This window comes from Ascidia mentula, chromosome 5 (genome assembly GCF_947561715.1).
Source record: "Ascidia mentula chromosome 5, kaAscMent1.1, whole genome shotgun sequence".
NCBI lineage: Eukaryota > Metazoa > Chordata > Ascidiacea > Phlebobranchia > Ascidiidae > Ascidia > Ascidia mentula.
Genome location: NC_138570.1, coordinates 945,785 through 971,868, shown reverse-complemented (window position 1 = coordinate 971,868; position 26,084 = coordinate 945,785). Strand labels below are relative to the sequence as shown.

Here is a 26,084-nt window from a genome sequence, read left to right as displayed (position 1 = left end):
AACCTAATGAGCTTGCGGTCAGATTTACAACACGCAAATTACACACACCTGCTGCTGAAAACGGCGCCTTTTTATCTGCCGCCGAGTGCGTTGATCTCTCTTACACCTCACATATTGCGCCATGCATCATTAAATTAATATTTCATGTCACAAGCCTCACAGACAAACTGCCATACAGCCGCTGTAGGACAATGGGATGAAATTTAATAAATTAAAACCCCTTGTTCTCAACCGGTGTCAACGACAACCTCAGTGATTGACAAAAACCTCTATTTTCGAAAGTATGTTATCGCATTTTCTAATATAGCAAATACGTATTGTGACGTGCCTAACAGCAACAAAATACCTAAATGGTTCCGCGACTACTCTGACGTCACCAAAGGGGTCCACAATGACCAACAGGTTAAGAACCACTGAGTTAAACTTTCATTGCTTTAGTTAGGCTGAGGCACGTGTGTGGAGAGAATCCCATTAGTTTAAAAAAAATAAGAACACTACATGATAATGCATTGACGACTCTTTTCTGTTTGATACTCAGTATTTGGTGTTTCGGTTACAATTTACTGTCTGATGGTAAGTTTATAAAGGGTGAATACTTATTTTATAATTTTGTTCTTTTTTTTACTTTGATCTACGTAACTACACAGTCTGCTGAAGGACTTCATTAACTGTTTTAACTTCAAGGCAAATGGATGCATCCTGTTCTATAAGGGGTGTAATATGTTTAAAATCCGGGTTTTATGGATATGGCGGTTTATGGATATTTGCCAGGGATAAACGCGGACGCAAGAAAAGGTTGCAATAAATATTACAAAAAAGAAACAAACAACGCACTTTGATGACTTTCAAAAATTGAGAACACACGATTCGAAAGTTAAAATGTCATTGTGACGTCACAGTTGAAAATCGACAACAATCCGTTGCATTCAAGAGTGTTTTAAAAAACATGAGTGGCGAGTGGAAAGCAGAACATCATTTGATCCCAACCGTTTGGGGGCAGCAGTGATGCTTCAGAATCGAGTAATGTTGTTTGTATCATTAAAGTAAGGCTGTAGGTTTGCGTTCTTTACCTCACAATAGTGTGATCGTTAATGAAAAAGGAAACAATTAAATCGAAAAGGCCTGCACGACGCAATCAGAGTGAACCATGACGTATAACGTTTGGTGACGCCATTCCTTGGAAAACCGATTGAAACTTCACTGGTCATCTGCATAACATTAATTGGATTGGGATTACAGAACCATCTAGACCTTAAGCGGAAGCACTGTGAAAAATATACAGCCTTTCACGCATTTCTCTTTTTTTTAATAGGATTTATAGCATATTGCCCTTTTTATGCTAAAATTTTACTAAAGGCAAAATGGAATCACAAAATATAGGATTTAGGATTTTATGTTATTCATGCACTCGGGTCAAAATTATCTGCTGACCTTTTATGGCAATAAATTTTAATATGTTGCTGTTTTTTATAGACGCATATGAACCATTATGATCAGTGCGCTGTAGATAGTCATGCACTAAATACCAGCTAATCCAGAGTCACAATCTCCAGCTGTGTACTGACGATTGGTTGAATTAAACAATGTGCATTGTCAGCAGCTCGTTTTGTTTTTGATCTTGTAGAACCCACATTGTTTTGGCATTTATGTGTTTACGACATGGACTTGTGGCACCAGGTTATTTGTAGCGCTCAATTCGATTCGCTTGGTCAGGTTTTGTTCTGAATAACTTTGCATTGTGTAAGCCAGACTAAACCAACGCTGATTTCCATTACAACAATAAAAGTGCTGGGTATTTGAGTTTGTAATTTCATATGGGCCTGTTGTTCTCACTGTTCAAAATATCTCCCAGTTTACGCATCGCTAGGCAAGACTATATAATCCCGTTCAAGCAAATACCATATAAATGGATACTAACGGTAAGTGACCAAACCAATTTTATGTTAACTTTTGAAAGTTTAAATGTCATTGTGACATCACAGTTAAAAATCTGACAACAGTGCGTTTGCATACAGGAGATATCAATATGTTTATTCATCTCTGAGAAGTTTTGCGTGGAGGACGAAGGAGACTGGACAGGCACCTTCAAAGTTGGCAGTAAAGTAAACTTTTCCCGAACGGACGTGGTCGGGATTCTCCTGGAGGAGTTCGTAATGTCCATTGTCTGCTCTCGTCAGACGGGCGTTTTAGAACTAAAGACAATAAATAAATAAACGAATTTAAATAAAGGAAAATATGTAAACGAGGTTTGTGAACATGGCGGATGGATAGCAAAATGTCATTTGATCACAACCGTTAGTGCATGGGCAGCAGTGTTGCGTCAGAATGGTGTAATTTTTTTGTATGGTAACATAATATCTTTATTTGTGGAAATGAGGAACCAAAGGACAAGACATCTCATAACAGAAAGTGGTCGTGTGACAACGGTGTACTTTAAAATAGTTGAGAGACAAAAAATAATGTCTGACAATAATTCAAATAATAACAACTCCGGTAAGCAAATGTTTTTATATATTACGTTTATCATATATAAACTTGGCTACTTTAGACAAACCAAAAGACGGCATTTGGAACAGTGGGTTCACAACTGGGGTTGGAGTTGGAACAGCGATTGGAGTTGGCGTAGCTGCAGTTACGGTTGACCCTATTGTTGCTGTTGGTGTTGTTGGCCGAGTTTGGAACAATGGGTTCAATACTGGAGTTGGAGTTGGAACAGCGATTGGAGCTGGCGTAGCTGCAGTTACGGTTGCCCCTAATGCTGTTGTTGGTGTTGTTGGCGGAGGTCTTTTTGCTCTAGCTGCCTATGTATTTGGACAAAACAGAAGATAATGATTTATGCTTTTGATTCTCGTTGTCATGTAAAGTAAAATGTATATTTATTGTGTATATTTGGTAGTTATGTATATATTTGGTGTATATATTTGGTAGTTATGTATATATTTGGTGTATATATTTGGTAGTTATGTATATATTTGGTGTATATATTTGGTAGTTATGTATATATTTGGTGTATATATTTGGTAGTTATGTATATATTTGGTGTATATATTTGGTAGTTATGTATATATTTGGTGTATATATTTGGTAGTTATGTATATATTTGGTGTATATATTTGGTAGTTATGTATATATTTAGTGTGTATATTTGGTAGTTATGTATATATTTGGTGATCTGAATCCGAGAAAAAGTGTCAATAATTTAAACGCCAAAAAAGATGTTAACTAACTGCTTTTAAACAACCATCTTCAAATATTACGCCATAAAAGATTTACTTTGGTTTTCTTTTACCGCACAGAAGTGACTTTGATCTACCTATCTACAGTGTCACCATTATCTGCTGTTTCCTTGCGTCTATCGCTTCTACTTTGCAACTCAACCTTGAAATTAGTTTTGTTTCGCCAGATTTTATTTTTCCATTCTTTTGATAGAAATTGAAAGGCTTAAATTTGATATTAGGATCTTTGTTGTATAATGAGCCTGAATGGTTTTTGAATTTTTGCCAGTAATGCAACGATTTTGTAAATGAAGCACAAAAACAGAGACACGTAAGAGGTTTCAATAAATATTACAAAAACGTAACAAACGACGCACATTTGAATGGTTAGATAGCTTTAAAAACTGCGGAAATACTCAACAATAACATGATTCGAAAATGTGAATGTCATTGTCATGTCACAGTTAAAAATCTGACAACAGTGCGTTTGCATACAAGAGATATCAATATTTTTATTCATCTCTGAGGAGTTTTGCGTGGGGGACGAAGGAGACTGGACAGGCACCTTCAAAGTTGGCAGTAAAGTAAACTTTTCCCGAACGGACGTGGTCCGGGTTCTCCTGGAGGAGTTCGTAATGTCCATTGTCTGCTCTCGTCAGACGGGCGTTCCAGAACTAAAGACAATAAATAGACAAATTTATATAAAGGAAACTATTAAAACGAGTTTTGTGAAACATGAGTGGTGGATCGAAAGCAAAACGTCATTTGATCACAACCGTTGGGGGGCAGCAGTGATGCGTCAGAATCGTGTAATGTTGTTCGTATGATTAAATATGGTTTTAGACTACGATCTTCACGATTTCTTTTTTACTTACAATGGTTTGAATAAAAAATTCAAGAATTATGTCACTTACGCTGGCCTGCACGACGCAATCAAAGTGAACCATGACGTAACGTTTGGTGACGCCATTTCTTGGAAATCCGATTGAAACTTCTCCGGTCATTTGCATAACGTTCATGGGTTTGGCGACCGAACCATCTGGACCTTGGGTTGGAGCACTGCAAACAATACAACGTTCAAATAAAGGTTTCGTGCACATATACCAGAGCAAATACTTTGATAAAAGAAGGGAAAGTCAGCATTCTGGAAATAAAGGATTTAAAATGGCTGTGTTTAGTAAGCACATAAGGTGGTTGGTACTGCGGTGGAATACGTGTCATTTGTTGATTGGATTAGTGGTGGAATACGTGTCATTTGTTGATTTGATTAAGTGGTGGAATACGTGTCAATTGTGAATATCTAACTAAATGACACAATAAACACCTAAATCAGCAGTGACAGGCATCCTAACCTGTTTTAACGGTATGTAGTGTACGTCATTCGCTACGGAAGTACTTGTAGTCATCAACACGTTAGCGCAGTACACGTAAGATATGGATGGACAAATATGTGTATGCGAACGCATGTGTTTCATACGGGGCTGAGTCACAGGAGCGTTATAGTTAATTATTCTCGGTCGTAGAATTTCCAGGCATATGCATGTGTTTAATGGTGGCCAAACCAAAGATTGTATGGTAAACTAGTAAGTCTGCTGTCGGAGATCAAGGGGATGTGCTTTTGCATATAACAAAACCCTACAGGAGGCGAACCTACCACGGGTAGGAAATAATTTCCTTCTCCCATTACTCCAAGTGCAATTACGTGAAGGTTGAATGTAAATTATCGAATATATTTATGCGCGTTTGAGTGCCATGTCGTCATGGTAACGCAACATTGGTGGTCATGTTTAAATGTAGCACACATTTGTATGTTGTTATGTGAGGTCGTGTGTGATTGCAATATTACGTCACAAACAGTTTTAGGAAAAACAAACTTACACAGTGACTTTGGGTGTGACAGGGGCAGCTGTCTGTGGAGGCTGAGTCTGTGGTGGCTGCGTCACTTTGGGGGTCTGTGGGGGCTGTGTGGGGGCCGGTGTAACTCCGTTACACCCTGTGCTGCTGCCGGCTCCTCCGTTCGAAGTGGTTCCACCACAGGCGACGTAAAAGTCGTTCTGGCCACGGGCCTAGGAAAGAAATTTAACGTGTCATTAGCGGGACGAGAAAACGCTAATTTTATGCCGAGTTGCAGACTTTTTGCTTTCAGGGAAAAACATTAAACAAAGGTCTTTGTAATAAATGGATGCCAAGTTACTGGAAAATTTTGTACCATGGGACACTTACCAGAAGCATGTTGTTACGTTCATTGAAGCTGCTTGCAATGACGACGTCAAAACATGTCGTGTAAACGTCTTGTGGTCCGTTGAATGACCATCTCCACATGAAGGTGTACTCGCCTGTTAAGAACAAACGGAGTTAAAAGCTGGAAACGCGCAAATTTTTCACCCAAAGTTTCTGCTACGATGTAAAGTTTAAAATTGAACAAACACATGCTTTCAGTTTTTATCACGACGTCACAGACCTGGTTGGGTGTTGACTGGAATGTTGAAGCTGTAGGTTCCCATCGCTCTGTCGGTGTTTTGGCAAAAGTGTGGGGCGTTCTGGTAACCGGTTTTGGGGTAACCTGCTCTGTAACTGCCGCCGAACGGGGAGATTCCCAAGTCTGCAACCTCTATCGCCTTGTAGTAACTGAAGGTTTGATCGCGGTCGGTGCCCTCCTTGCCTCGGTAGACTTTGTTGCCGAAATCGGGAATGTATGGATTTGTGCAGTCGTCGGCACCATGGTTCTGTTACGTCACAAATAAATTTAGCAAAGAAATCACAATAGGAGAAAAAGAAACCGTGCAACGCGTTCAGTTTCTAAGCGATCGCAAGTCAAAATGCCCGTGTATGGTAAAACAGTTGGGTTTATTACGTCATAAGGTCACATGAAGAACTGTAGAACGTGTTTGAGATCACACGATTGTTGCGCTGTAAGTTTGGAAATAGTCCAGTCGTTTTCCAAAATATACTTCCGCGAAGTAAAATCAACCAGTGTGAAAATAACATTTGACGTCAGGCTGTCAGAAAATTCTTTGCTTTCCAACAAAATGGCCTGAACATTTGAGGTGGCTGCTTAAAGTTATTGATGGTTTCGCTTAAAGTTATTAACCGTAATCGTGTCTTGTATATTATTGATTAGTTCACGTTTAAACTGCATCAGATCGAGATTGCACATTCTATGCACATCTACCGTTACATCGGATCCAAATTGGCATAAACTGCTGGACTAACATCAAAACCTTGCTGGTGCAACCAAAGGTGGAACACAATGAGATACCGAACAAGGTTTTTAGATTCCTCCTTACCTTCATGGGGTGGACGATAACGACTTGTTGACCGGGGTAGTAAATTGCTTTGGGATATTCAGAGGAGTAACCTGAACCGCTGTTATAACTTGACTTACATCCGGGCGACTGCGGTGCGGGTTTGTAATCGAAACCTGCCCAAAATTTAATGAATGTTGTCATGCAAAATACCACATACAATGAAACCAGTAAAAAACAGTGGCATTTAAGTAGCACAAGTTACATTTCACTGCCATTTATTCCTTCCACAAAAGTTATTTTGCAATCTTAAGCGCAATCCGCGGAGTAGACCAAACATTAGCAATGATGAAACAAACTAAATAATCACCTCTATCTTGACCGAAGCTGTTCTTTTGAGCGTATTTCGCTGCGTCCCTGGGATAACCTCTGCATTTTGCTGGATCCCAGTCGGCACCGTTCTTTTCTGTGTAATCGGAGCAAGCAATCCAGCTGTGGGATTGAACTCCGCATATGTAGGCGACCCCCAACAAACAGACGAAAACTTTTGTCGACATTTTTGATATCTGCGTTTGAATGCGGCATGTTTTATTTGGAGTAAATCACTCGTAATTCAAACAAAACGAACAACAAAAATCTAAGATTTAAAGAATATTGAAACTCTACCGCTTTACACCTACGAGCAAAATCCAGCATGCAATCACACTATTCCAAAATGGCTAAGTCTGCACGTAACGTTGCTGTTATACGCACCTTCTCGGTATCAACGCTTTCCAATTACTTCTTTTATAACTTCCTTGTATTCAAAGTGCTGCTTGTATGCAACTTGTGAGCTGTGAACGATTGAATGAAGCAAGAACGACGCCAGTACTCAAATTTATCCTGCGCCAACTTCCGGGGTTCACTAACTCACAGCTTCAAATGGCAATCCCCATATGCATGTCACAGATGCGATTGTGACTCAACACTTGCTTAGTCACATATCTCTGACTTCTTGGATTCAGCGATGAGTACCTTGTGACGTAACAATGCACAATCGCGCTGCATATTTAGAAGGGTACAAGCGCTGCGCAGTGGCACGTTTCAAACCTTGGGGACCTTACAAGAGTATTGCTATACCGCTGGCCCTATTGTTACGTAATAATTACCGGATAGAAGGCTTTATGATGCGAGACATGACTAACTGTTAGTGGTTGATTTGGCGAGAAGAAAGGAAACGGAAAATTAATCAATTTGACAAAAGCTCCTTGCTGAACACTTGGAAGAAGTTAAGGAAGTCAAACCGCAGACGTGCATTTGTATTTTTACACCGCAAGTAATTTAAGAGTTTTAACGAAAATAATTATTGCAAATGCTCGCCTCAAAAGTACCCCCATTTAGCGTAAAACTGTGCTAATTGTTTGGCGAAATGTGATGACGTTTTATGGGTTTCCATTTTAACAAGATTTATAAACATAATATTTTAAGAACGTCGCGACGGTCTACGGTTTACCACGGTGCGCGAACCCCGTAAAACATTTCGTTTAGAATTGTCACCTCTTGCAGGATGAATTATTGCACGAGTTTTCGAAGGCTTCTCCACTTCCCTGTTCGGGTTTGTGGTTGGTTGTCAGCCTCGTCCTTTTTCATTTAAACGTTACAATGCATGTTTATCTGCAATCGAACAACGTTAACAATATCATGTTGTTTAAGATGAACCTCCTCATCTTTCCCGAGGTCAGTGAAGTTTTTGAAAGTGACGACATTTTTCTAGTTTAATATCCGGTATGTTCCATTTGAACCCCAGTTCATTATGACATCACAGACATAGTTAATTGCGACGCGGAAATGAACTGGATTTCCCTACAAACATGTTTTTCGTGTTTGGGAACGATTGCTTTCGGTGATAAATAATTGTTGTTATCCGGTTGCATTAGTGTTGTTTGTTTAACGACCATATGTTGGCATCCCGTATCAAAATACCGTAAGTTAAAGACCAGTCAAAACGACAATAAAATATCATTGCAATATTTTGAGAGGACCTTGGTTCAGAAAAGCTAACAGTATGAGTTTGTAAATTTATTCAATTTATTTTGTGTAAGCTCTTAACGTTTAAACTGTAACTAAGAAGACTTGAGTTGCAATGTCGGGCCACACAAATTTACAGTGAAATCTAAAAACAATGGCCAAAAATTTCCTCTGCACGATGGACAGTAAATGTGAACACGTATAGAGAGGTGACCTTTTCTGGACGGTAGGGGACACAAAGAAATTTAGCGTGAAATAGGAAACGGGCTCACAAACGTGATTTGAAGACTTCATTGATCGCACAATCCACAATAGCGTGACCCAAAAAGGTATTCAAGCGGGGTTTAACAAACGGAGTAAGAAATTCAGCTGAGTGACCAATAATGACCCACGTTTCACATTCACAGAAAATCTGTGATGTAAGTGACTTCATGTCACGTTTTGAAAGGCAATTTCCTTCTGAAGCAAACTCTTACAATCGCGATGAACTCATAATACGCAAGTGGTCGAGTGACCCCGGGTCATCCTAAACTTTTTAGGAATGGTAGGAAGTAAAGTGGAAGGAAACTGAGCAGAAATGCGCTCAGCAGTTGACCATATTTCAGTTGCGTGGGACAAGTCAATAGCAAATTTTATAAAACGAAACAATAATGTATTTTTATGTGGATACAGGAGTTTGCATTAACATTAAATCCGTTGCAAATTTTACAAATGTATTCTTGCAAAACTACTAGAACGAACGATAGTTTTGTGAACTATTCCGTTGTAGCGTCAAGTAAATATTTACCAAAAAGTTTTAAAGCTATAATGACAAAACACATAAAACCGTTCTTTAACATATTAAGCCAACCGTTTATAACATAATCATAAGTTCGTAAATGCAGGAAATTTTTGCATTTAAATCATGCACGAAACACCTTGCATTTGAATCTATGCATCAGTGCTTTTGCATGAAAAGTACGTGCATAGGATTTACACATAGCACATAATGTTATTATGGTTGCGGGATAAACGCTATTACCTTAATCCTGCTACATTAAAATTCAATGTTTTTAATTAGTGCAGGATTATACTTGTAAACTCGAATGCAAGGCCTAAATTATCACAAGATTGTTGCGAAATTCAGCCTTCTGTTTTGTATTTGCATATAAAGTTGACTTAGGCCAGTGATTCCCAACCTTTTTGTGGTTGCGTACCACTTGGAGGTAAACAATTTCGACGCGTATCCCCTAGTTGAGTGATACAAAGTAACCTAGGGGATGAAGTAACGAACATTTTGATTGTTTTAATTCCAACTATATCCGCAAATTACGGAAAGGTGCTCGCGTACCACCTAGAATGCCGTCGCGTACCACTACTTAGCCCGATCATATAGGGACGTGCATGTTTGTATAATAAGACAGGAAACATAGGGTAAATATAAACGTCATTAAAATAATGATTCTTCAACTGTCAATGCCAGGAAATAGAATTGTTACAACGTCCATATAAATATCATACACTTATATTCATAAAATCGTGACCATGACAACAGGAAGCAAGGGATATTTTTGTGTAATTACGCAATTATTCGTTTTAACTCATACATGTTCGGAAATGTATTGCTTATGGCGTATGTGGAAAGAGGAAATTGATTTTCAACTATTAATACAACATTGACAACAAGTAATTTTGGAGATTCATGACGCTTTTACCATACCAGGCTAGAGCATATGTTTCTTCCTCACCATTCAGTTCGGCAGCAACTTTGCAACTAATAATATTATGTTTCTGTTGCTTCTAGGGATATTATATTTTAATAATATTTTTCTCTCGTCTTTCCTTGGTGAAAACTTGCTGAATAGAAGTCAATAAAACGTCGGTGACTAAAAGTTACGTTGAATTGTGCCAGAAAGACATATTATTAAAACTTATAATGTTTATAATCAACTCGTTGTAAAATAACACTTCCTACGATAATGGTCATGGTTAAAACCGCTGTTGTTATTTTTGTGAAAGAAATCCTGAATTTTTGAAGATGTTGGGAGAATATTTTTACACACGAATCAACCGACATGTTTCCATTATTGAATCAGGTATATCCAAAACTTTACCAGAAAAATCCACTCCTATATAGTGAAATGGTTAAAATCTACTTTCCTAGGAATTTACTTCTCTAATTTTAATAACATTTTGTAGTGTTTTTGACGCTATGTACCAACATTGAATTGAATCTTCCAAATTTCCGAAAACAATTTCCCGTTGTTTGTTGCATTGACTTAACTCAACGTGTAGTTTCCGCCCTACGCGTACCTGATGCGTCAACTTGAAATTTTTCTACGGTTTGACTCGGGGTTAAAACCGGATTAAAATAAACTTCCGGAGTCAGGCTGCCATATATGGAGATAATGGCAGGCGAACGTGATATAAATCATATATGACGTGGCTAAAATGTCGAACGAGGCAACAACGTGCGATGCGAGTAGTTGTTGTGTTGACTTTCTTCGTAAACCCGTCCTCATGTTTGAAGTCATTGTTGTTAAAAAATGTATCAGTTGTAACCGGGTTTACCCTGAAAAAGTCATAGCACAACTCAACATACTGCATCGAATGCTGGCAGCGCCCTTAACCCATTGCGAGGGCCTTTTTTGTTGGAGATCACATGGGTATAAGAAGTGGAACACAGCCTTTGAGATAGAAATCCCATAGTTTTGAGGTAAACAATGGTGTGAGTGGTCCTCCTGTTGCTATTTATGGCCCCCTGGGCTTACAAGGGCCCTGGTGCGCCCCTCCCAGGTGACCTGTCTAATGAAATGTAGTCGCGTGGTCAGTTGTAGTATCAGAGGATACAACATTCCAAAACCCCAACTTAAAATACTGAATATTGGCTGGAACGATCTGAGCAAACTGGACGCAATCGTCACAAACATTCGTTACAACTTCTTTATTTCCGAATAACCACCAACTGCAACGTCACAAACCAAAATACGTCACATCAAAACGTTCAATGACGTAACAATCAGATGGCAAGGCACTGGCAAGCTTATGGTTGGAACCCCACGGAAAGGAGCGTTCAGTTTTTACACCTTACTTCAGGAAAGATAACAAAACAACACAGAAAAGAAAGGGCTCGGTTGTCATAGTTACGGCCATGTTGTGTTTAAGTTTAACAAAAGCTTACATATTTTAGGATAAAAACGCTTTTTTTGCGAACTCTTGAATAACTGAAAACAAAATATCTCGTTAAAAAAACAATCCGAATAAAATTCGCGTTATAGTCTCAACCCAGCGGTTAAATGCGTCACAATGTATGAAGAAACGAACAAAGAACAAATACAAAAAGAATAAACACAAGGGGGGGAAATACGGACGTTACCGAATTTGTAACCTTGAAATTGAAAAACAATATCGACAGAAATCGGGTTAAGGATCTGCTCAGTTTGACGTCATCGCTATTCAAAGACAATCATTTTACCAAGTGCATTGTGACGTTAAAATAGACAGAATCTTTCCCGCAGACGCAACAAACGAAGTTTAATTGTTCAACAATCTTCTTCTATTCATTCCCTCGAGTCGTTACGTCATCAGGTCTTTTGACGTCGCTTTTTGATGACGTCAATCATGTAGTGTTTATGAGCGATGAAGGGAATAAAGTAGCGAAAAAAGGGGACCTTGGTGAAGAAAAAAATAATGCTCCTTAACACCGTCTAGTGGTTGGTTTCACTCAGCTATCAGAATGCAAGGTGTCTCCAAAGCGCAAGATTATTGTGACGACACAATGCCAACTGTGGGTCAACAAGTTATATCACCTCCGCAACAGAGGAGGGGCGTGGCTTAGTTTTGCGGGGAACCGACGAAAACAAAACAGAGTAAACAAACATCATTAAAACCTACTTGGAGCAACATTAATTGTTAAATGCACGGAATTATGCATTTCTATGTATTTCCAGTGTTTCTATTTGTCGTGGAATTTTGGAATCTTAAATCGCATTTTGAAACTATATTATCACGAAACAAAAAACGCAAATACATTTCACAAAACAACATTTAGGTTTTTCTCTGTATAATACAGGGCTACATTAGTAACGGGCAGTGCAAAATGCTACGCTTTGTCGCATTTTGTTAAGTTAATGGCTTGTCAAAATTAGTAGCTTAATTGCAAATAACATGAATGCATGCAAAGCAAGAATGAAGCTGAGGAACAAATGCAGTTAATCGTGGGGACATGGGAAAGAAAATAAATGCCAACAATGCAAGTTTTATAAATGACTCATGAAAATGCATTAATATACGATATATTCGTCAAACTTAAAAGCAATAAGCGTTATATATCATGAAATTCCAATTAAAAACGCAGTGAAATTTAAATGAACTTGAACAAAGCAAAGTAATTATTCCATTGTTAATGTTTCTCATTCCATTTTCCACCAACATAACCAATTGTGACGTCACAGATAAGTATTGATTTTTCAATGGATTGTTACTTCTGATTGACTGGATATGACTGCAAAAATAATGAACGCGTACATGACGTTGTTTCACGTCACAATGGTAATTATGACAGCACACAACATGATTATTTGTAAACACGTATTCTTTTCTGCAGTCAATTATGCCAGGAATTTTTTCATGCAAAGCCATTTTCGTAAAAGTGATTTGATTTTATCTGCATGCAAACCAACCTCAACATTAACACTTACCGATTTCACAGCGAAGTCCTTCGAACTTGGGTGAGCAGAGGCATTTACCCCTTCTGCACTTGCCCCCGTTCAAACACTTCACCCCGGCACAGCGCCGACCTTTCTTGGACTTCCCCCTCTTCACGCAAGCGTCTCCCAGAGCCTTGAAACCACGATCGCATTTGCAAACCCCGTGTCTGTTGCAGTGACTGTTGGGGGCACAGGGAACCTTGCACTTCTTGCCTGCAAATAATCGTAAATCGAGTTAGTTACGATTATATCGTGCGAAATCTTATAGACGTTATTGTTTTTTCGTTGGTACATGGCTACGTTAGTCAATCAATCTTTCAAACAATACATCATGACTTCTCTGCAGAAGTTAAAATAAGCAGCAAAGCAGTGAAAAATTAGGCAAAGAATCGCCACTAGATGGTGTTCTGGCACAGGTTAAGACTACGAAGTGGGTTGGCAGTGTCACAAACACCACAAATTGAAAGGTATGGATCGTAAGCTCATTTGATTGATATAATACATGCTTCATTGCATAAAAAGGGTAATTGTATTTTATGCATTCGGTGATTCGTTATGTAAATATTTAAACTGACACCTTCATGCTAACGCAGGCGAAAAAGCAGCAACAATTTACAAGTCAGAACATAAAATAATTAACTAAAATCTACTGGAAAAGCACACGACATGCAAAGCATGCACACTTTATATCTATAAGTATAGCCTGGTAATCGTACAAACGATCCGATTAAGGAAAGGTGTTAGTTCTCAGACACATGCGATTGTTACGTCACACAGTCTGAAAACACGTGACTCACCCCTTTGTAAGATCTCGCATCTAAACCCGAATGTACCCGGGGGACACTTGCAGTAGTTTCCCTCCCTGCAAACGCCCCCGTTCTCACAACCCGGAGCGCACAGCGGGTCTGATGATGACGTCACAGAAGAAAGTGGCGGTGACGTCACAATGCCGAAACACGATGCGAAATGAAAACAAAAGAAAAAGCGCGTGCATTAGAATTGTGTGAAAAAAACAAGATTGGTTGGGAGTCTATATTAACGCGTCTTGGTATACAATATAAGTTAAGCCAGAGCGTAGGTAATTAACTAATAGCTCGGAAGTGCAGAGCATACAGAAAATAACACACAAACATATATTTATTGTTTAGCTAGGGCATATGGTCCACTTTAATTTGGGTACACATGCCTGTTGGTAAAATATCAGGAGTCATTTATTATCTGTCATTGAAGTAAGGTTTTATTGAAACAGAAGGTTAAAGGACAATGAAAATTCGAACAAGCCAAGTCTCCCGACATTGATCTAGTAAAAAAAACCGCAGCGTCCCTCCCTTTTCTGCTGCAGAGGATTGCCGCAGGTTTGCAGCGGTTTGCTGTGCGGCATTCGCAACTGGAGCAAACAGCATTCCTTGCGACAACGACAAGAACTTAGCCAACACCGCTGGGGAGTCTATTTAAAGGAAATGTTTCGACGCTGTTATTTGCGCTCTATTTTAGGAATTTTTAAACTTATACAACAAACAATTAACTTCAGGGGCTTTAGCTTAGAAAATATTTCTTTTTTTTGCGCACTGAAATATATCAACTGCTTGGGCTCGTACAAACCCATACATGTCATTTAAGTTCAACAGCGCGCGATATAACACTGTGGCGTCACAATGCCTGTCCGAAGTTGATTTTATAGCGCTGACAGACGAGAATGAACGACCTCTTTGTGGCGAAACAATGATCTGACAAGGTCAAGTGTTTAGCAAAGAAGGAAAAGACAAACAAAGCGATCCGTATTCCTGAGTTGACGTGTCCGCTGATAAACCAAGTCGGCACACACTAAATCTTTCCAGTCTCAAGTGACAACATTACAAATTAACCTCCTTAGACCAGCAACAATGAAACTTATATTTACAAGTAGGCAAAAAACAACTTAATCTTTCGCCACCACTGGCACACGGCGGTTAAGTATTTACTTTTGCCGGAATAAAAGGCAAAAAAGACGGTTCGTAGAGAAGTTACAGAAACCGAGGCGAGCTTGATCTGGGAAAACAATTGGTCGAATTCGAAATTCCATAAGTGTTCAACAGCACTTCCACAACGTCCATTATCGAAGGCGAACACAAGTGACGTAACAAAGACAATATGAACTCGGACGGGTTCACGAATTGCGAACGCAAACACAAGTTAGACGGCCTTGCTCACAGCGAAACTTAATACTGAGGCTATTTTGTCGCAATATTGCCACGACAATAACAGTTGTGGAACGGTTTGTTTATGACCCATTGTGTTTTAACGATCGTGTGTTTTGTCTGAGAGCTATTAAAAGCAATAAATGGGCAATTACAAGTTCAACGTAAATTAACCGAAGCTGTATTGCAGGCAAACCAATTCGGAAGTGCATGCACAAATTATAAGTAACAAATACACGTCCGCCATTATGACGCAATAATGTATTGTTAATATGCAGCGCAGTGCATTTGCAACACCAGCATTTGCAAAACGGATTGGGTTTGTTCGACAAATAAGTTAAATAGAATTACGTATGTACATTTATTACCAAGCAATAAATCCAGATCATATTGATATAAGTGACACACCCACAAAACGCCCACAATCCTACCTCGTCTCTTTTTGCTGCGACTCTTGCAACACATCACGCCAGAAGTAAAACCAGAACGGAACCGACAGGAGCCTCGGGTTTTGGCGGACACTCGGGGGCTTGCTTCGCTTGTCGAATTTCGGGCTTCCGAATTTTTCCGAACATGAACTCCGATCATTCCTTTGTTGAGACAGGAAGTTTGGCTGCGGTTCACCTCCCCACAACCGGAACCGATTCCCGACATTCTGTTTCCTTTGTTTCTTTTCGAACACCTAACATTTAAAGAGTTGAGACCGAGCCGTGATTGCAATTCATTCAAATGAGCACGAGTACTTGGAAAAGTTTAGAACCCAGACCTTCACTTACTTCGTACAAGCGAAATAATCAGAAGTCGCGGCGTCGTAGGCATAGCAACCGCTCAGTGACGTCACTTCGCTCCACATGAGTTCGTGCAAAACTTTGCGGTCTCTTAGACCGCACACTCGCCACCCGGTGGCGCACAACCGCTTGGTGGCGCGCTTCACCGTTCCTTTCCACTTCCCTTCGCATGCGGCAAGCTCGCCCCTGAGTGAGGATCGAAATTAGTTTCGGGTAATTTTGTGGTTGGTTGAAGAGATCAGCCCCAAAACACTGCACCAATAAATACAAGCGAACGCACTCACCCGTGAAGGAGGTGTTGACCTTCAGGGTTTCTGCACGCAATGAGGTTGGGAGTTGGGTCGAGTACTTTTACGTCGGCTTTGTAGGAAATTCCGAATCCATAACTGCAGACAAAAGTCATAATTATCATAAACCAAACTCCGACAACATTATTGATCGAGTATTGCTGCTAATATCAAAACAACTACACCAGGTCTGATTCTGAGAAAAGTTTCGTACAAGGGATTTCAATTAGAACTTGCTACCAGATACAACAAGGGACCTAATGATTGACAAATGGCAGGAAATAATTCAACAGTTCTTGAAACTCGAAACCACTTATTGTAGAACGTCCCATTGTTTGAGAACTATTATGACGCAACATACGACCTATTATTCTTGCTTATTACGTTCTTTCGCTTCCAGACGTCATGGTTTAGCGAATCGCGGGAACAACACAAAGAGTGTTTTGATTGCTTTTCCTTCACGCAATCGATCAAAGTGAAAAACAAGTCCACGAAGCCACGGGAGATTCCCGGCCTACGTCATAGTGTTTTGCGAACTGTGTGCAGCGATGTGTGACGACCGTGTCAATATTGTTAAATCAGGTGTTTTTATTGAGTCTGGAACAGCGTGAGTTTGGTGCGTGGGTGTGGGGTGTAAACATGTTAGTGGGTGGAGGGTGGAGGGATGTAAACATGTGAGTGGGTGGAGGGATTGCGACAATCCAGTGCGAAACTCATAAAGAATACGGTCGTTACGTTGTGAAGTCGTTATCATAAGTGTTGAAAACGCCAAATTCACAACCCAACTTGATTGAAGTGCGAGAAGCACTAAAAGTTGTTTGGGAAATTTGAATGTTTTTGAGTCTTGCGCATGCCGCACTTTAGCCCGTTACAAATCCTTGACCCAAAAGGTCAGAAATCTTCAAATACATTCTAAAAAACTTGTCAAACCGGACGAGATCCTTTTCCGCATTTTGCACCAAAAAATTTTATCTTTCCACACGCCCATAAAACCGCCAAAACAAACGCTTCTCATTGGCTACCGTGCCACGCCGACACTTGTCACCTGATTGGTGTGCAGGCAAGCGTGAAGCGGGTGTTCTTTGTCAGTCGCTCGGTAAAGTTAAATCTGAGCCACTTGTTTTGTGCGAGGAGGTTACTCTGGTTTACCGCGTGTTCGGGGTAACTTTTGGTCAAATCCATTTAAACAAGCGCAATGAGAAAAATAAACTAAATTTTCGGGTACTTGTTCAGGATTTAAACAAAATGATAAACCTTGATTTAAAATAAAATTCATGCTTTGAAATAATAGCTGACTCGCAATGATGGTCAATTTACCAGTCTGATATCATTATCACGGCAATAATCCATGGATTGCAATCCAAGAATGTACATCTGATGGGTTAGTCGAAATTGCAACCACTGCTTAATCTTATCAAACAAAACCATGGCTGAATAATTGTGGTTGTAAACGCAAAAATAACGTGATTTAGGGGCCAATTCTCAGGCAAATTAAATAATGGCTCCCCAACCATTTTCACACGAGCAGACTTGACAACATTGCAGAAACTTACACGTTGACAGCTCTGCAGAGATACAGGCCGGTGTGGGCTGAGTTCGCCGTTGCGATCACAAGTGTTGATGACACCTCGCCATCAGAGGTGACATGTGTCACGGAGATGTCACCCTGGTTTGCCACCGGATATCCGTTCTTGTACCACGTGATCGACGGGGCTGGGTCTCCAGTTGCTTGGCAACGTAGCGCCACTTCTGCGCCGGATGTGACGCGCACGGAACTACGGGGGGAGACGGTGACGGTTGGAGCGGAACCTGTGACATGTGGCACCTTAAAATGCTGGACATACAGAGTGGCATGTGGCAGGAGTTCGCTAATATGATAAGGTATTAGTTTTGCACCGGGGTTCTCGTATTCGTACGTTAGTGAAAAGTGTCTTTATACACCTTATGTCTGTTAATAATTCAATGCAATCCTAATTGTCGACTTCCCGTGGGATAAACCGAGTTTTATGACGTCATACTCGCCGTTTTTATCGCACAATGCCACGCATGGAATACCGAAGGTCAATCCTTCAGACATAGAGTCGCCAATACATTCCAAAGTTCAGTACACAAAATTTGTGGCGCGAAAATACAACTGGTAGGTATCATTTGTCACCTTGGGTAAAAGCTAGCCTAAAACCAATAGTGGACTTCGACCTTGCCATAAACAGGATACTGTGACGTAACAAGTGGCGTTTAAGAACATTCCCGAACGTGACCGTCTCATATTTATGCCTAACACTAAAATTAGGCTTGTAATGGTGGCACGATTATCGGCACTTACTAATCACGTCGCCAAATCTACTGGGTTGGTCTCCAAAATCACCGCTTGCCGCAATTAAATAAGTTTTTGCAATACGCTCTGCAAAGTAATTGCGATTCAATTTAACTTTAAACATGTTTGTGTAGCGCATCACAAGCGAAATTCTCCCACTACAATTACCCATGAAACGAGCGGCCTTTGTTGAATTCGATTTCATCTATCGACGCAACAATCGTTATTATCTAAACAACAAAGGAGATACACATCTATAATAAAGGCGATAATTCCGTCACATGGACTTTGGAGTCACGTCTTTAGCTTCTGTGTGCAAAGGTCGAGATATCAATCAAGTTTTGCCCCATTTGTAGGGAGGAAAAAAATTTTTCTTTTTTTCCTCCCTACAAATGGGGCAAAACTTGATTTGAGTTCAGTAATCAAGTATTTTGTTATTGTTTAATTTAAACGTAAATGTTTTTGCTCATCTGTGACCAAATCAATTCAGGAAAGTTTCACAAATATATTTTACGTGGGTGTTTTCTTTCACGACTTGAACGTTTTGTTTGAGAACTAAAACACTTGGGCGAAAATCGTTGTGGCAGCTCCATTCACTGCACAGTATCGAAAGGTTTCGAAAGTGCAACTGGTGACTGTGACTTTTATGGACTGGTGAGACCTTATAGCTCGAAACAGTGTGCACTGTATACAACTTACTGACCAATATTGTCTCATTTGGTTCAACGAATCAACATTCTTGATCAAATACAATTCATACCTTTGACTTCATCTCTGCAACAAAGGACGCCAGATATCCAGGGCATGTAATGGCAAGCTCTTTGTTTGTACTCCGCCGAACAACAGCTGGCGTCGATTTTTCCGACTCCGAAACAGGATTTGCTTCTGCTGTTCTGGTGTGGACAGTCAGCACCGATACCCGCTAAATCGTCCTTCGGTCAAAATAAAGTGTTAATCAACTGGAGTTATGAAATGAAGAGAATATCTCAAAATTATGTTTTGTTTTCATTGTTCCAGTAATGTTACGTTTAGAAATAAATTGTTACTATTTGCGAATTGATATCAATAATATTGGAATAGATTTACAATGGACAGCAATCAATATCTCCCATATCAAGCAAAAATCTTTGCAATAACAATCTGGCATGTATTGTTTAATGTTTTACATCTTAAAGGTCCGCATGTTCTAGAAAGTTTACGCCTTAGGGGTTTATTGGAAACAATCAGGATAAGATTATTTTGATTATAAGATAGCGGTGAGCTGCCGGCCGTCGAGGCCACAGGACTGGAAAAGTCGACTTTGCACCGCGAGTAAACTGAGATTCCGCTTAATCTCCGAGCAATCTAACGCTCGGGCTGGACGGTAGCACTACAGCGGTTATGAAAGATTAAGGTGATTGTTAACAACAAACATATTCTGGAATGGAGCGCGCTCACCTCTTCTGCGTTGCACGGACGACAAGTGCCGGCGTTGTGAGCTCCGTTTATTGCGTAACAACCGTCTGTGCGTGTCGATTCGAACCAAGTGATTGTTGACAAAACATCAGTGTCGTTCCTACGGGCAAATAGATCATGAATTGACTTAACAAAAGTTGCAGGCTATAGGATCTTACCAGGAACATATGTGCCATCCGGCAGTGCAGAGTTGTGCTTCAGACACATGACCTCTCCACGAACCTTTACAAGCTGAAACATCTCTGTGGCGTAACAGTCCGTCCTTCCGACCATTGGTGCAACCAAAAGCTGTAAAGCATGAAAGAATGATATTTTAAATTGTTAATGAGTTCTACATTGGTTCAGCAAGCTAGCTGATCGCATAGTTAAAAGGCGAATCCTCACGTACAACTAAAAAATGAGAAATTCTTATGACACCACAAAGGATGAAAGTGTCTTGTGACGTCACAATTCCATTTGACATTCAAGTCGGACGTAATAGAAGTGGTGACACATCGGCGCGCGGGCTCTGTAACCAAGCCATAGAACGGTAGTATTCGCGCCAGGTTGATCTTTGTACCTCCCAGATCGCAAACCGAGGGCAGACTTTGGACCCGGCGAGAACCAGAATCTCATCTGTGACATCATAATGAGGTTTTTCCGTGCGCATCGGAGGCGAAAGGAAAATTTCCATCGCGGATGCGCCTGGACGAACTCGAGAATTTAAAGCATTTTTGCCCAAACCTCTTCCTTATCTTACAACGCACAGACCTACAGTCCGTGTATAGAACTCATGGCGGACGTTAAAATGCAAATCGCGGATTTAAAAATGCAAATTTATTTTTCATAGAAACAATGGTCAATTTGGTGAAAGCTACTTAATATACTTTCCATGACCAAGACAGGAGCCATTGTTTAACACAATGCATTATTAACGCTTTCTGGAAAATTCATTAATTATTCAAAAAGAGACGAATCAATGACTATTGTTGATGATATCCCTAAGGTTCTGTGCGGAAAATTACGAACAATGTTATCAGTTACCTAGCTACAGTTGAACAATAACAACAATATTTGACTTTTTAATTCGGTTCAAATTAGCCTCAACTAAACAAACGCCATGTGTGTTGAGTAAAAAATACACGACATTAAATTAAAATACAAAAGCGTGTAAGAGAGGTCTAGTGGTAAAATGATGCCGAAAAAAAAATAATGTGTCATGGTGATGATTTATCCGTGGCTGCTTAGAGCAGCGAACCCAACACTTTCGATTTTAAACATAATCTCAAGAGATAAGCTCAAAGACCTTATCTTAACCACACCGAAAACGGCAACGAAACTCTGATCTCAAGCAAGATTTTTTTTGTAATAGCTCGTGAGGATATTGGTGGCCAGCATATTTCTGGTCTGTGGTTCGTATGGATTCGAACGGGGATGAATAAAGTCGGTTCCAACGTGGGAATGATTTCTTTGTTCAACTCCGTCGGCAAAACATAATGCCTTTGTGCGAAACTGTACAAGTTGGTTCGAACTTTACCATATACAGGGTAATTTGAACATGTGCTGATACTTTAAAATTGTTTGGATGCACTTTGTAAAGGATAAATTTCCTTTAGAATATTGCTTTACTTTATTGATGCGTAGCAGTAGCAGTACTTGCAGGCCCATTAAAATCGTTAATCGCCAGAATCGCAGAAAATGACAGCACAAACAACCTAACGACTGCTTGTGTTTACGTTAAGGCGGATTTTACACAAATCACGAACCTTGCGGTTTCAAGTATGCTTTCCGGACGCAATCAGTTTGCGCGCGTCCGGAAACTTTACAACCGCAGAATGAATTTCTTGCGGTCATCTTATTTACCACTTCCCCACAATACGGATCTACTTGATTGAAATAAGACCCATAGTGGAGCTTAAACGTAAACACTTCAGGTGGATGAGTGATTGAAAAAATTTCTTTCCGAATGTTTGTCGCGAATGGGGGCGATTTGTTCGTTATTTTAAATCTTTCGGGAGATCCCGTGTCGAAAATGCGAATGACACGTTAAGAATGCAGAACACAATTTCTCAACAAAGCTTTGACATTAAACGTTTTACACGCGTTGTATTTTACACTGTTTCGTCATAGCAGAGCATTGTGGCGTAATCAACCACGCGAAAGTACGGTTAAGCGCAATTCACCGGTGGAAAAATGCTGTATATGAAGTTGTAACGTTTTGTGTTGAAACGATCAAATTACATACGGGAGTTGTTGTATGTCGCGACACAGAATTGCGCAACTGAGCGGCGGGTAAGATTTTTGTGGAAGGTGGCGGCAACTCCGCAGTGTCTGATTGGTCGAACACAATACGGATTTGCAACTTTTAAAGTACCACCATACGTAACAATGTTGAAAACCCAGGTACGTCAATATTTCAGTTGACTCACTATCGTTGTCACGTGACTTCCCGAAAGGGCTTGTGAGAAGTTGAAGCAGCCCGCCGACTTCGAAACGTAAAAATCTCGCGAAAACATTCAAAATACTCACACGGCGGGACCCGCATGTGGAACTTGCTCTCCGTCTCCAAGACGACGCTCGCTAGCAGCGTTGCCATGACAACCATCATCGTAGCTGCCGTTGCCATCTTCCGGATTGGCGTTCTCGCTTCGGGTTGAGGTTTTCAAACAGATACAGACAGACAAACAGAATATTATTGACCACAGAAAGATCCTATTTCCTTAGCAAACAGAATGACCTGCGGACAACGAGAAAATCATGTAATGTTAGTATTTGCGAAACATCTGTAAGCGACGCTTGCCAATCTGATTGGTTGAAACGTTAGAAATCCGGTGTGCTTAAAAGCAGTAACGTCCGTATTTAACAAGAATATTTTAATTGTCCGGTGTTTCATTTTGCCACGTAATTAGAATTGTTCCGACATTACGCGAAAATATTGATCAGAAAATATAGGAACAGCGTACGCGTAACAATGCTAAAAAATTCCCTTGGCAAACCGCGCCATCTATTGCCGATAACCCACTGTGTGTTGAGGAGATATGTGAAGCACACGGAGACGGGGTTGATAGTTGCCATAACACAACCTACAAACACGTCAGTCTGTGGTCGAAGACACCGAGCGCCAATGCTGGGAAAGTTTGCGTACACAGATGCAATGCTACTGCTGTTTGCTCAACTCGGGTCAATCACGCGGACCTTTGCGGCGAATTGTGTGGAGAAGCATAAAAATTGAACTTTAAATGGACTCAAACGAACCCAGTGTTACTCAAAACGTAGAAACAACCTTTCAGCAAAAGAAATCGTATTTTAATCAATAAATTGCATAACTTGCTTAATTTTTTGAACTAGGATTTTTTGAATAAATTTGCAACTTCGAGCAATGATCCAACATAATGCACGAAAACAGTGAGGTGGTTCCCCTATCGTTAACAACATAATGCACATCCGAATTCAACATAATCGGAAGCGATCGAATAACGTAACAAAGGGTTTGTGACGAAATACTGGCAGAGGTAGCGGCGGTCGACATTGATTGAACAGTGCCAGCTGCTCGGGCTGTTTGGCATTTAAACAGAGGTCGGTGCCGCCCGTGAGGATCTGCGTGTTTACCTTTAACTATGCTGTGTTTCACTTGCATTCTAGCGTTTAATATAAAGGATTTGAACCATTACCTACAGACGAAGGCCTGACGATCACAGCCCTTTCCGTAAGGACACACACACATACAAGGCCGATCCGGTTTGTACAGCAAGTGCCCTTTGTGTGTGAACACTGTTTTTCCCGCACCTTATTTGAGCGTTTTATAAGCTAGAGTCGAACGTTCACGAAGAATAGCTTTAGGTCTGATGGAGATCCGGCCACTGAGACAATTCAAACTTCACCATAGGAAATTTGGATAATTTGGATAACTTTCAAAAACGTTAACAATGCGTGAAGGTAAAATGCATGAGTACGTTGCATGTTGACCAATTTCGCATTCAGTAAAACACCTCAGTAACAACTGTCAAGTTTACCGATGTCTACAAGCCTCATAAAGTTGGCGAAAGTAGCCCTCAACTGTCAAAAAAGCTAACTCGCAAGCATCCCACAGAAAACGAACAGCGAACTGAAAGGACAACTGAGCGATTCAATACAGTAAAATCCCCACCGAAATGCTTGAGTGATTCAACTTAACTTCCATTTTGTTGCAAATCCAATCAATTTCTAAACTAAGCCTCCAACCACAAAAAATGCAACCTCATCAACCTATATTTTGAAACAAAACATGAGGTCGTGTAGCACCAATTATTATCATATCGATGCCAGATTTTTATGCAACAAACCGCGTTTATTTCGTCATTGCTGCTGGCACAAACGTTCTAATCGACAACACAGTCGCTACCACTCCACGTTTGCACAACCGCCAAGTCGGCAATCGTTCTAACAGAACACGAACCCGTCCGATGCTCGAATATAAAGAGTGGAGTGAAAATTGGACAACAGCCAAAGGCCAAGATGCGCGAGAAGAAAAAGCTTTCGCCTTTTTTTTCTCCCAGAGCAAGCGTAGCGTGGCGTGTCGTGTCCGAGACCAACTCCTCTTGCGCCTCAGCTGCCTTTTAAACTGAGATGAATGAAAGAAGGGAATTCTCTTACTTACGTTAGACCGTTTTAGGTCGAGTTGCCCGAATTTCGGGATTGCGTAATATGAACGACTGTACGTGTATTTATAACGTAACACTAAAGTGTTGTTTTTCCTCCACAACTCATTTACAAGAAAAGAAAATATTAGTCATTTTCCATTTGCTGTTGGAATGTCTGCGAATAGCGAAGTCCAATTAAACTTGCTTAATATATCGATGCTCACATGGGCTTGAAAAGGTATCGTTGGGTTCTTGTCGATAATCCACGTGTTTTCTTAAGCAAAAGATACGTCTATTTTGGGTTATAATGAAATCGTTTGATTGATTGGGTCAAATTGCCCCCATCACCAGCCATGCTACATCTTGATATCCTTGACCGCGTTTCTAAGCAAGATTGCTTGTGTGTTGGAATTTAAACAGGGGTTGAGCAAAGCAATGCATAAAGGTTGCGGAACCAAAACAAACGTGCCACCCTATGGATTTGCGCCATACCGAAACCATGGATTTCGCAACCCCAGCTCCAAAACTAAGCACGTCATCTACTTCTGTGAAAGTAACTGTAATTTCAACCACATGTCAGCCATCACAACACGTACACGCCCACGCACCAGACGACCATCAAAGTATATTGGTTGTGTAAATAGAACCTATTGGCTTATAGCTGTTGACCGCGTAACAGAGCCACATAATACATAGACTTATTCCGGGTAAGAGGAACCAATGCAGGGCAGACGGGAGTGAGATCATAGTTTCACGGGGTCTACTGCCATGGAAACCGATATGCTTGAGCTAGTTCTAGGGTGGAAAATCCCTAATTACCGTTTCACTTCTGGCTATAAACCTGTTTCGATCGATCATTGTGTGATCTTACGTCATGTAAGGCAGATCCTGATTGGATCCTGAATGGATCGATATGAGCTTAATTTAAACTTCAATTCAGCTTTAATGACTGAAGGGTACTGAACAGTGAGTTCAATGAGAAAAAATTGAAAATTTTTCTCAAAGCAAATGGAAACAAGGGTTATATATAATTAACAACCTATTGCTGCTTTATTTTCTAAACTTCCAAACCATTGAAATCACTGCTATTTGCGAAGAAACCACCACAAAAAATCTTTTTCATGGAACTGATACCTTTACTTATTGCCCTTGCTGTGGCCAACACCATAAAGATCCTTAACAGTCGGTATTGGCAAAACATCCTTACCAGTGTTTCACAGAAGCCAGCAATCGGCTCCAACAGTAACCACCATAAACACTCGCCGACAACAGGTAGAAGTTTTAACAATTAAAGTGACGGCTTCGCAGAA

General features: G+C 40.3%; 3 protein-coding genes across 5 annotated transcripts; 1 reads left to right on the top strand and 2 right to left on the bottom strand.

Annotated features, from left to right (window-relative positions):
* Positions 1-1,885: 1,885 nt before the first annotated feature.
* Positions 1,886-3,724, top strand: LOC145902518 (uncharacterized). The gene is made up of 3 exons (XM_082990525.1): positions 1,886-1,919; positions 2,016-2,493; positions 2,549-3,724. The coding sequence occupies exons 2-3, from the start codon at positions 2,373-2,375 to the stop codon at positions 2,827-2,829; spliced, it is 402 nt and encodes a 133-aa protein (XP_082846651.1). The 5' UTR covers positions 1,886-1,919; positions 2,016-2,372; the 3' UTR covers positions 2,830-3,724.
* On the bottom strand, positions 3,724-7,302 carry LOC145902517 (uncharacterized). The gene is made up of 8 exons (XM_082990524.1): positions 7,214-7,302; positions 6,831-7,026; positions 6,503-6,636; positions 5,677-5,941; positions 5,439-5,551; positions 5,094-5,281; positions 4,130-4,274; positions 3,724-3,889 (listed from the first exon to the last, which is right to left on the bottom strand). Exons 2-8 carry the CDS (start codon positions 7,015-7,017, stop codon positions 3,728-3,730), a joined length of 1,194 nt encoding a protein of 397 aa, XP_082846650.1. The 5' UTR covers positions 7,018-7,026; positions 7,214-7,302; the 3' UTR covers positions 3,724-3,727.
* Positions 7,303-11,377: 4,075 nt separating this feature from the next.
* LOC145903420 (uncharacterized) lies at positions 11,378-22,913 on the bottom strand. 3 transcript variants are annotated; one of them, XM_082991503.1, is made up of 11 exons: positions 22,685-22,913; positions 20,335-20,464; positions 20,159-20,276; positions 19,482-19,653; positions 17,961-18,216; positions 16,405-16,506; positions 16,109-16,306; positions 15,764-16,014; positions 13,953-14,060; positions 13,147-13,368; positions 11,378-12,950 (listed from the first exon to the last, which is right to left on the bottom strand). In XM_082991503.1, the coding sequence occupies exons 1-11, from the start codon at positions 22,779-22,781 to the stop codon at positions 12,916-12,918; spliced, it is 1,689 nt and encodes a 562-aa protein (XP_082847629.1). In that variant the 5' UTR covers positions 22,782-22,913; the 3' UTR covers positions 11,378-12,915. The 3 variants fall into 3 exon arrangements, with proteins under 3 accessions (XP_082847629.1, XP_082847628.1, XP_082847630.1); XM_082991502.1 differs by having other exon boundaries at positions 11,378-12,117; XM_082991504.1 differs by lacking the exon at positions 13,953-14,060 and having other exon boundaries at positions 11,378-12,117.
* Between the last annotated feature and the right edge of the window lie 3,171 nt (positions 22,914-26,084).

Coding starts and splice junctions, on each gene's coding strand:
- LOC145902518 (XM_082990525.1), top strand. CDS start 2,373: ATGAGGAACCAAAGGACAAGACATCTCATAACAGAAAGTGGTCGTGTG. Junction 2,494..2,548: donor TTCAAATAATAACAACTCCG/GTAAGCAAATGT, acceptor TGGCTACTTTAG/ACAAACCAAAAGACGGCATT.
- LOC145902517 (XM_082990524.1), bottom strand. CDS start 7,017: ATGTCGACAAAAGTTTTCGTCTGTTTGTTGGGGGTCGCCTACATATGC. Junction 6,637..6,830: donor CAGCTTCGGTCAAGATAGAG/GTGATTATTTAG, acceptor AATTTTGGGCAG/GTTTCGATTACAAACCCGCA. Junction 4,275..5,093: donor GTCACACCCAAAGTCACTGT/GTAAGTTTGTTT, acceptor TATTGTTTGCAG/TGCTCCAACCCAAGGTCCAG.
- LOC145903420 (XM_082991502.1), bottom strand. CDS start 22,781: ATGGCAACGGCAGCTACGATGATGGTTGTCATGGCAACGCTGCTAGCG. Junction 16,507..17,960: donor CTCTGCAGAGCTGTCAACGT/GTAAGTTTCTGC, acceptor TTTTGTCTGCAG/TTATGGATTCGGAATTTCCT. Junction 16,015..16,108: donor GATTATTTCGCTTGTACGAA/GTAAGTGAAGGT, acceptor TTTAAATGTTAG/GTGTTCGAAAAGAAACAAAG.